Source organism: Populus alba, chromosome 6, assembly GCF_005239225.2.
Source record: "Populus alba chromosome 6, ASM523922v2, whole genome shotgun sequence".
Classification (NCBI taxonomy): Eukaryota; Viridiplantae; Streptophyta; class Magnoliopsida; order Malpighiales; family Salicaceae; genus Populus; species Populus alba.
Window position 1 is genome coordinate 3743228 of NC_133289.1, and position 12014 is coordinate 3755241.

Below are 12014 nucleotides of genomic sequence, written 5' to 3' on the forward strand. Positions count from 1 at the left end.
AAATTATAATAAAAATTATTTTTCAAAATGTTTTTTAATTAAAAATATATTAAATAATAATATTCTTTATTTTTAAAATTTTATTTTTAACATAACACATCAAAACAATCTAAAAATATATTAAAAAAAAAATTTTAAAAAAAAACAAAATTTCATGAAGCACTAACTTTTCCATTTATAAAAACATCATCACTGTTATTGTCATGGAAACTACCGAGTTTGAATGTGAACAAAATGGTGTTTAACACGTTATTAGCAAAAGAGAAAATGATATACATCAAAATTTGTGAAGAGGCACTCCATCCAAATGGCTGTCACTGTGATGACTAGTGTATAAAAAATACAAAATGAAACCAGAGGGCAAAAGCGTTGGGTGTTTTCCAACAGTACCTGCTCTTTTCTATGCCTTCAAAAGAAGTAAGTTACAAAAGCTCCTTATCGGCAGAATTCAAGGATTCGACCCATCTTGCTTGTATAATGGACGCACAGTAGCTATATAAGTTTTACGTCCATGGTTCAGCTAAAAAGACCAAACCTTGGGCAATGATATGGCTTGCCAATACCCAGCTCTCGATAAATGACTATCGCTAGCTGAGTAGCAGCCCAAGGAGAAACTTCGATGACTGTCAGTATCTATTCCGGGCAACAAGCATGGGTGGTTCTGACTCCATGGGCATCACCAGAGGCTGATTTTCTGTTGCCTCACAAGTTTCACTAGTTTGTGTAAAATGTAATCGGGTGCCGCTCAGTTGTTGAGTTTCTGTTTCTTCCATGCTTTCTGGGGTTTGTGTAGTTTGGAAGCAGAACTAGGTCCGCGAAATGACGCTTTGCCTTTCTTGTTCGTGTTCCTATGCTCTATCTTTCTTTTCCCATCACCAGTTTGCTCTTTGTTAAAATTCCTCTTCTTCCAACCATCCTCTGACCGAACCTTGATTGATTTTTCATGCTCAAAGTGCCTAGCTCTTTTAGCCCCTTCACGTCCGCTACCATCACCAGTTGATACACCAGGCTTGCTTGAGGTCGGAGGGTTCTCATTGTGTTTCTTCTCCCTCTTTCTCTTCCCAGGATGCACTGAACCAGTTCTCTCAGGTACAGAACCCGATTCCTTGTTCTTTGGCTTCTCCACCCTGATGCAGCAGCACAGTCAACAGGGATTTGAATGTGAGAAGTAACTAGGGAGACATGGCTCTTGCAGACAGCAATCAAGCAAAGAGAAATAACAAATATTAAACCAAAAGGAACAGGAGATTTATCAAACCTCTTAGGTGATATATCTGACGGCGTTTTTTCTGTATCATTTGTGCCGGCTTCCTTGGAAGTTGACTTGTGATGGCGATTCTGCAAAGGATGGATATTGGAAAGAAGCAATGTGCTTTATTTAAAATTAAACAAAAATTTCACCAGCATGAAGCACATTGGATTAGATATTCTAGATAGTTAAAATCATGCTATAATACGGGAGATGATGACATGTACGTGGAATTAGTGTAAGAATGACATTTAATTGATTACTTTTTCATTAAATGAATGAATAGCTTGAAAACACCAGAACAAAATTTGAGACCATATAAAGGACAAAAAGGGCTCTAGACGGGAAAATGGTCCCCAACATAAATGTTAACTTAATAAGGAAGGTTAAATGATTGATGCATTTCGCAACAGATATTAATGGTCTAAATCACTGATTATCATTTACATACTGAAACAGCAGTTGGTGACTCAAAAAGAGCCAAAAGTCTTGCTCTGTCCCTGCCACTAGTCTGAATGCTCATGAGACAATTTACATAATTATAGCAACTTTCAATCTGGCCAGCACAAGCTGACATGTGGGGTCTGAATCTGAGCTCAATCAAAATGTTTCAAGAAATTAAAATAAAACCAAATTGAGAAGGCAACGTTTTTAGAAAAGAAAAACAACCTGCAAAACAGTCTTGAAAAAACTCTTATGTTTCTCTGGGATATCTAACTCAACAGCAGAAGAACCACACTTCCGTATCATAATCTCCAGTATGACTGTAACCTGTGGAAACTCATATATGTAAGAGGACCTTTCAGAACAGACAATCAATAAACAGAGTCACATAAACACGTAATTATTTGGAATGTGCAAAGAAGACCAATAAGAGCATAATGCCGAGTTACATGCCTTTGATCTGAAATGGTTTCTAGAGACAGATGACCAGGGAAGAACTCCAATGATGATGTCAGATAGGAAATTCTGCAGGTCTTTTGCTTGCAAGCAAGATACTAATACTTTTGTGAAGCCCAAAACAGCCTGTTTAATATATACTAATTATTTCGACACTGTTGAAATCTAAATAAATTAATAACAATCTGGATAGAGAGCTAGCAAATACTTACTTTTATGACTTCCAGAGCTTTGTTTTGCAGCAATGATAAGAGAGAGGGAACAAGATCGGGCACTTCAAGACAGATTTCTGTATCATTATATACCAGTACAGACAGTGCAGATACTGCTCCACTTGTTATGTAGGGAGACGAACCAGAGAGATAACCTGTTATCTGAGCAGTGTATGACTTCATCAGAGAGAAGCTATGACACTTGTTAAGTTATTAATGGCAACATGACAATGGTCAAATTCAAGATTTTTCATCATTGGACCACAACCAAAAGACCACTGAGAAACTAGCATATCAGCAACAACTCAGTGTACAATCTAAAATTTCTAAATAAGGAACTCCCTGCCTGCAAAGTAATTCGTCCATCTACCCTTTATTGGATCCCCAAAATATTTTTCTAATTTGAAGTCCACATACAGAACCTAAGGAAGTTCACCACAAACCTAGAAGGCAAACAAGCTATCTAAACACCCAAAACTATCATTTTTAATTGCAGTGGTAATGATGGCATCACATTGATCACCTGAATCCATTGATAATGTCCACTTAAAAGGTTGACTTTCTAACATAGAAAAACAACTGGAGGCAGAGGGATAGACAGCCAGGATATTAGCCATTCATGCTGGGAAAAACAATGAACTAAAGAGATGGTAAGCATATTCAAAAGCCTTCAACAAATGAAGCTTCACATTAACAATACAAAAGTAGAACAGGTGACACACTAACCATGCTGATCAGTCTTTGATAAGCTTCTCTGGAAGTGGCACAAGATGAGTTGTGCAAGGAGGAACTTATAAAAAGGAGTGTATCGTAAGCCACTTTCCTAGCATCTTCCCTTGCCTACATGTTACAGAATAGATGCATCCAGTTAGCTCTCAACCACAAGTGTCCTAACTTTGATAATTCATGCCGAATATCAAACGTGTTGATACAATGGCAATAGTATAGAATAAGAAGGGAAAAAAAAGACGACTTCTTGAATTTTATTTAACAAGAAATGGATGCCAATTTAAAATCTAGCACAAAACATAACCTAGTTGTTTTTTCAATGACAATAAACTAATAACAGCGGTAAGTAGTGCAATATATAGTTAGTTAATTTTATGTTATGTAAAGTTCATTAGCAAACTTATCCAAGAATTTTAAACTAACATAAAGAAAACAGAGAGAGAAAACTATAAATCAATGTCTTAACCTACATGTGCATCTTTTGTTTGAGAAATTAACCACGTTTACTTATACAAAAGATCGAGACATGAAATATATCAAGAGCAGAGAGAGAAAGATTCTCTTAACAAGCTTTGGCAAGCTAATAACACACACACGGAGCAGATAAAGTAACTCAAGAGTTCATTTACCTCTGATTCCTAACTCAAAAATGGAAATCAGGACTACAAAACAATAAAAAAGAAGCAAAGCACGTACATCCTTCAAGATGAGTATGATCTCATTGAGCATAAGAAAAGCCTTCGTATTTTTCTCCTCTGAGTTCATCTGCAAAAAGCATATTAAAGAAATTAATGGAATTTCAGATTCCATTTAATTTATGCAGGATGACAATAGTATCACATCTGCCTCCTCCAAAGAAAGTGAATTAGCTAAACAAACCAAAGTTGCCAGAGTGTCATGATATAAACATAATAAGAGAAACTTCAAAAGGAGAAAAAGGTAAAAAAAAACAGGACTTCACAAGATCATGCATACTAGATTTAAAGCAACCACTAATGCATGATAGTATAGAATCTTCAGGCCAAATTCTAGAGATTCTCACATCAATTAGTAAACTATTTATCTTCCTTATACAGTCAAAGACATTGACTTTTTAACTCTTCTTTCATCCTGCCCCGACAAGAAAATGATGACTTGATGATTTTATCTCGAATTATCATGTTGTAATTTACATAATGAAAAAAAAAAAAAAAAGCAAACAAGCAGCCCAGGAAGTATCATTTCATCTATCAATTTATGTATCTCAAAAATTGAGCTCATTGAGAGGATATTAATCACATGCCACTTCATAATTAAATTTCATTCCCTTTTCTAAATGAGCTCAATTTTTGGGAGTTGAGATATTCAATAATGCCACTTACAGAGAAAAAAATAGAAGATTTGGAAATACAGAGATAAAAATAGAAGAAGATATGACAAACTAAAAGAAGACAAGTAGGAACAGAGATCTTGACCTCTAATGCATGAACTATGAGAATATGGAAACAAGCAAATCGATTTTTAAGAGTTGCAACATCATCAGGAGATTTCAGGCCAAGTAATAAGTCAATCAGCTCCACAAACCGAGAAGAGCAAAACCATGTGTGTTCCTGCACCAGAAAATAAAAAAGAAAAGCTACTAAGTCTGCAAAGCAGTAGCTTCTGTGGATGATAATTTAAGTGTGCCAAGAAGCGAATCCAAACCTGTAAAATTCTGCTCAGAGTGTGGTATGCTTCACAATGACCAGTTACATCAGTAGCCTGAATGTCAAAGATTCATAAAAGAATTTTTAGACCAGAATTATGTGGCCACAAACAAAAAAGCACATGGAAGGTTGTCAGATGTTCAGGTTGAAAGAGTCACCTGAAAGATGAAGACAACAAACTTATATATCAGATCAATGAAATCTGTTTTGGCTCCAACAACGAGAGAAGATGCAAGCTCCATCATCACACACCTGTAGATTTACTGGACTCGTCAATTTTCAAGATTTTAGGGGAGTCAGAAGAAGACCAAAAACATAAGGTACATTTTCGAGGCAGGCAAATAAGAAACATACAGCAATTTGGAGAAGACAGGGAGAACCCAGTTCATTAATTCCTTTCACATCCTTAACTCAATTTCTTCTTTTCTTTTAAATCTTTTTCATGAGATAGTGTTAGATGTTGTTTGTTGGTTTGGTATTAAAGCAGGACGTTAACTTTCCAGTTTACCTGTGTACATCTTTCTCTTGTACATTCAAGCTGCGTGCTTCTTCCTCAATCAATTCATCACCATCACTCTTTGGCTGTTGAAACTCACCTTCACCAGTTACAAACCGAAACCTCTTAAGTAGTGACATGAAAACCTTCTGGGTGACAGAAGAATTGCTGATAGAAGCCAAGCATGCAATAGCATCCTGAGAAAATACCATCAGTCAAAAGGTGATATCTCATGACATTGACTGGTATCAAAAAAAAAATGTCATGCGTATGCAGTAGCATAATTATCATTTCACAACAAAGAAACACTACTGAAATGGCTAAACTCAATGTTACCAACTTAGAGAGATGCACAGATTACAGAATATGTCAAAAGCTATCCTACTTACCCCGGGACTGAATCATATGAGCCCAGAAACTTTCAAAGAAGGTTACAGTCTATGAGGTGTAAGCATCAAGTTTATAGATACAACAATGATTTATATCTGTACAATCTTTAGCTAGTATGACAAGAAAACCATGCCAGTAGCTCCGAATAACTTACAAGAGCAGCAACACTTACTTAAACTGCTCAAGCAAAATGAATATCAAACCACTCCACCTTAAATCAGGGGCAGCAGTGACCATGGCAAGTCACAAAGCCAGGTAAGCCAATCCAAATCCAATTGGTAAATTGCTAGGATTCATGCACTTTGTATAGGCATCACCCAACCCAACACTATTTATAGAGAAGATGAAAGCCAAAAAACAGATGCTATAGAAAAGAGGAAACAGAGATAATTCGTAAATTACAGTGAAAACAATGCATAGTAGGAAAAGGGGGGGCAGGATATCAATGTCAAGTCAATTCTGTATCCCAAGAAATAAACTTTCAACTTAGAGAAAATACAGCAAGAATACATCTATCAAACATGTTAAGACAAAAATTAAGATGGAGAAAAACTATATATGGAAGAAACCTTGATAAACGAGGGCTTCCCAGACTGTGAATCAACAAATAAGTCAGCTAGAGCATGAAGCAACTTTGAAGAGCATGATGCCAAAGCTTTGATGTTTTTGGTTGCAATTTTTTTGGAATAAGGGGCTACAGAATCTTTTACTGCATTGTCATTTGAGGCACCACCATCACTTTTAGACAACATCACACTTCTGTTTTGATTCACAAGAACCTATGCAAAACCAAAGAAATAAATATAAAAAAATCAAATATAAAAGAAAACAAAAACAATTAAATAATGCATCCCAATAAAAAAACCAAATCAAAAGAAGAAAGAAAATAATTAGCACTTTGCACCTATAGAGGGAAAAGAGAGGTCACCTGTAAGGCAACAGCAATATTCTGATGCATGAAGGAGTACTTCTTAAGAGAAGTAATCATAAGTTCAGCCAAAGCTCCAAACTTTTTGTGAGTATCAACAGGATAGCGACAAAAGGCAGGAAGCAGTCCCCAGAGGCCATAAGCATGAGCCTGCAGATCTTGACCAATTACTGATTTTCTAACTGGACAAAAAAAGGGGAAAGGGGAATGATAAATAAAAATATATATATTCCAGAAGTTGAAATGTTCACAGGATAACAAATCGTTGTTGAATGAAAATCATGAAGATGAAGCTATGATAGATAAAAGAACAACTCTCGGTTGCATTACAATTAAAGAATGGTTATGAGCTAGTACAGCCCCACAGGTGATCAGTAAATCAAACAGCTGTCAGCTATAGTTGTGTGACCACTGACTAGTTAATGTATCAATCTGGATGGTTTCTATTGCAGACTGCAGACATCAGTTTAGGTTCAGCAAAACACAAAGGTCCAATAATACAAATCTTCATCATCAAACCAAGAGCTCTACATCATCAATAAGGGCAATATGATCATTTGAAACTGCCTAACATCTGCCGCCCATTAGAGTTCATCATTATAAAATTAGCCAGAATGGACAAACTTTTTGTTTACATAAAGCTTTTAGGGCATACCTTTCTGACCAGCTTGCTTAAAGGATTTTGCAAGAGGCACGATGTGCTCCATATAATACCCTAGCGAAGCTCCAACAACATGGTCTTTCAATATGGGTACCAACCAGATATTTGAACATGTAAAATTGTCAGGATCAATGGAGATAGGTAGGAGCATAAGCATCTTCTCCGGACCAATGGCAACCACTGCAGATCCCATGCAATTTTGAAGCTGGAATTGTAACAAAAAGGGCAGCAATCAATTCAGTAGATGTCATTTAAAGAAATTATACACTATCAACTAAAAAGAAACGTGCATATCTGAATGGAGGAGTGAGTTTACAACAATAAAAGATATACAGAAATGATGATCTTCTTACATTTCCTAGGAAACATCTCATGAGATACGACTTGAATGTACAATGCTCGTGTCAAATCTCTTAGAGAGATCTAACAGGCACTGGGCAAATTGACAGCTCAAAAGATATTGATTTCTTAGGACTGCTCAAAAGGTGAATATAGCTTTTGCATAGCTTCACACCCATAACTAAGGGCCAAAAAGAAATAACATTGTACCATTAATGCTAACATAAAATCAGTTCAACCATTAATCAAAATTGGCAGATTGACAGCCCCAAAAATTTGTGTCACTGGCTGAAGAAATAGTACAAGCAAAAGAAGATGCAATAAAAATTTAAGAGGTCACTTGACACCACCACCCCATCAACATTGGGACACTTGCAAGAACATCCATGAGCACTTACATGATTTGTGTCTGGTTTATCACGACCAACATCATTCATCAAGTCTGCAAGCTTAAGTATGATGTTCTTCATGAAGATATGCGATATATCTCCTGCAATATAAAAGCAAAGTTGCAAGCTTAAGTATGATTGTTTCTATGCATGAACATAATCATGCATAGAAACAATGCAAGGAAACATATAATTCTGAGACAATGACAGACACAATATTAAACATGTGTACAAAAACATGGCATTTTGTTTGGAGAACTATAAAAGTTCGCTATTCTTTTAAAATTTAGCTGGCAATATGGCCTCTAAAGTTATGCTAGTTTAAAAATTTGTACAGAATAGAGATTTGGATACCATAAAATAGTTTGAAGCAAGCAACAGAATTATGTGTAAAATCAAGCAATATAATTGTGCTAAAATGGCAGATGAACAACAAATTCCATGTACCAAGCTTCTTGAACAAAACAGATATGACTCCCAAAAGGTGTTCATTAGGAATGCCATCATATGAATTCAGAATATTCTCCAAGACAGCGCATGTTGATTTTATCATATTTGCTTCTTCACTCTCTTGACTTGAATCATCAAGTGATTGACTTTCATTAATCACGACTTCTTTTGGATCTATATAGTGGTGGATCAACTCCTTCATTATATCTGAAGCCTGTGATGCAGTAGCCTCATCAGTCAAAAGACCTGAATCAGTATAAACATGTGTCAGGGGACCTAATAGCATGCAATCAACAAGAAAACAATAACAAAGAAAAAAAATACTAGCACTGTTAACAGAGATCCAATAAACATAACAAGAAGCAAACCTGCTGTAGAACCAAAAATTTTATGTCCATTACTTGTCCAAGAGCTTGATCCTCCGGCTCGGAGTTTATTTAAAATAGTTCTTAGCAGGGTGGCGGCAGACAATACAGTGTCCACAGGATTCTTCTGTCCCAGAGATAAATACCCAGAAAGAGAATCTATAATTTTCTCCTGCTGCGGACCAATCACTTCATCACTTGAACTCACAAAAAATGCTTCAATATTTTGAAAAATCTGCCTCGTCAGCACTGAGAAATCAGACCTCAAAAGCTTAACTAGTTCAGGCAAAACTTTTGAACTGATTTTAACCGAGAGATATGGAACGGTAGCCTTCAGAAGATTTAGCATGTGAATGACCTCTAGATGTTCCAGCTTTGATAATGTTTCTTCTTTAGACTCGTCAAAAATCCTTGACTCACTCAATGTAAGTGCTACAGGCATGTAATTTTTGAACAACGAAAAGACCAATTTGCTAGCTTCCTTAACAACAGAAGAAGAGCTAAAAGACTTGAAAACCTTCTCAAGACATTCTTGTGCACTCCTCCTCACCTGAAACAATGGAAGTCAAAATCCTAAACTCGTCAACTTCCCTGCATTTATCCCGGTAACAATAGTATAATAGCTTTGATAAAAATCTCAACTTTCTCAAGGAAAAACACAAAATTAACCTAAGCAAGAGCCAAATATATCAAAGACAAAGAATTACTTCATTTTCAGCTTAAAAAAAACAAAGATTCAAACTGGAAATCAAATCAGTCTTATAAAAATATAAACTTAAATAATCATTAATCACTGAATTACTTGACGATTAAGAAAAAAGGCACAACCTTTGGTCTCTTATCAACAGAGAATTTAATCAAACTTTCAAACCCTGCTTTCACAGAATCCCACTTCTCCAAATCACAAAACCCTAAAATCATAACCCCCAAGCACTTCACCACACAGCCCAAACTCCCCACTCCCACTCCTTCTCTCTCCACCGCAACTTCCACTAACACGGCCACCGCCTCCTTCACCTTCGCATCCTTAATCCCCTTCTCTTCAATCAAGGGCACCACAATCGAAACAAACGAAAGTAACGCCGCAATTGCCGTGGAATCTAGAGCTTTCGAATCGGAGAGATTGTTGATTGCGGCAGAGAAGTAAGCTGAGGGAGTTAAAGGAAGTGATTCGGCGGTAAGGATGGAACGGAGTGCGGCAGCAGTTGCCAAGAGGTGGCGGTGCTGTGGTGCTGTAGAGGCGGAGTATCGGGAGAGTAGTTGTTGGCAGATTTCTGTGTCGTTTTTCAATTGGGTTTCAGGTTCGGGTTCGGGTTTTTTATGTTTCATAGTTGCCGGTTTCGTGTTTGTAAGGGTGGTGGTTGAGGTGGTTTCTAAATTTTGAGGGTTTAGAGGGTTTAGGGTTTTAGAATTTGTGAAGTAACGGAGAAGGTGATGCAATTCGGGCGGGTTTAAAATGGGCTTTAATGCTTTTTTTTTGGGCCCGTGTTTAGAGCCTGGTGATTGATGGAGAGCAGCCAGCCCAATGGGATTTATTGAAATTAGGAATCGGGTTTTTCTTATTTAGACTCTACTCATTACGTGTCAAGCAAGAGATTTTGATGTTCATATTATATCTATCAAGTTTTGGATATTCATTTAGATATTTATTATTTAACTGTTATTTAAGACATGTATTATACATGTATGTGTGTATTATATTAGATTTTTAAAAATATAAATATTTTACATATATTTGTATGTGTTAGGTTCGGGTTGATTTTAAATTGTTTTTATAAAATTTATATTATATTCATTACTCATCAATAAGGTAATTATCTAGAAAAATAAATCTCACTTGGTTCGGGTCGGGTAAATATTTATAACTCATATTAAATTGCCATTTCTAATTGAAATCATATATATATATATTGGTGAGAGATTGGTTTGTTGGTTAGGGAGATTCAATTCTTTTATTGGTTTTTTTTGTTTCAAATCTTAAGATTTGTGTTTAGAAAATAAAAATTTATTAAATTGATATGATTGGTGTATTTTTAAGATTCTCTAGAAAAAATATTTTTATTAATTGATGTGCAAACCAGATTTAAAATAGTCTTACACCAAAACCAAAAGATTTATATATTTCATATATATCAGATGAATAAATTGCATTGAGTGCTGATTTTAAAATTTAAATTTAGTTAATTAAAAAAAGAAAGGAAACTTTTTTCTCCAACCAAGCTAACAAGGGTAGGAGAGAGAACAAACAACTTAGCCAGAAATACAAGTAAGGATTCTCGTTCGATGTTTTTGTCTTCAAATTTTAAGAGGGACGAGTTAAATTATTTCATAGAGAGCAATACAGAATGTTAATGCTACTTCTCAATGCTAGTTTGGTAAATAAATTATATTTTATGGATGATTATATATGTGTTATGAGTGAAGTTTTGATAAGCTTTTACAATATCAAGTTAGGATAAAGGTTTTTTCTCATCGAACAATGATTACATGACTAAAACAAAACATGAATAATTTAGGATGTATTTGTTTTCTGGAAAATGAGTTTTGAAAAACTATTTTTTAAATTTTATTGTGTTTATTTGCTATTAAAAAAATTGGTCAACCAAAAATACTTTCTTGTCAGAGAAAAATTTAATTTTGGTCTTTATTTTTATGATTGTTATTTAATTTTCTCTTATTATTTTTTAAATTAAAACTTTTTATCTATCAAATTTGGTCCTCGTTCTTTTAATTGTTACTTATTTTATTTAAAATAATTTATGAAATTATAATAATTATTATTTTAATTGTATTATCTTTCAATTTTTTTTATCTGTTGGATTTGATCTATATTATTTTGATTATTATTTATTTTATTTGAGATAATTTATAAAATTAGATTTTTTTCAATTCCATTCTCATTCAACATTTTAATTTATAAAATTTGTTCCTTATTATTTTAATAAACTTGAAAAGAAACATTAATAGGCTATTTTCTAACTCATTTTCATAACATAACCAAATACCAGAAAAGTGTTTTCCAACTTATTTTCCATGACATTACCAAACACAAAAAATAATTTACTTTCTTGGAATTCAATTTCCAAGGAAACTACTTCATAAAATGAAACTACTTTCCTGCAAACAAATGAAGCCTAGTATTTATGCTTTTTTATTCGCATACTACCACTTCATAATCATTATCATCATCATCGTCATTATAAAAAATATAACCGTCTTGA

The 12014-nt window shown here is 34.7% G+C and overlaps 1 protein-coding gene across 1 annotated transcript; it reads right to left on the reverse strand.

Moving 5' to 3' along the window:
- Positions 1-226: 226 nt before the first annotated feature.
- On the reverse strand, positions 227-10215 carry LOC118053171 (uncharacterized). The gene is made up of 18 exons (XM_035064344.2): positions 9622-10215; positions 8797-9343; positions 8426-8674; positions 7988-8079; positions 7245-7455; positions 6590-6771; positions 6231-6440; positions 5284-5468; positions 4934-5027; positions 4774-4830; positions 4545-4679; positions 3787-3855; positions 3088-3201; positions 2362-2523; positions 2147-2275; positions 1919-2020; positions 1259-1338; positions 227-1127 (listed from the first exon to the last, which is right to left on the reverse strand). The coding sequence occupies exons 1-18, from the start codon at positions 10120-10122 to the stop codon at positions 746-748; spliced, it is 3501 nt and encodes a 1166-aa protein (XP_034920235.1). The 5' UTR covers positions 10123-10215; the 3' UTR covers positions 227-745.
- Positions 10216-12014: the final 1799 nt, after the last annotated feature.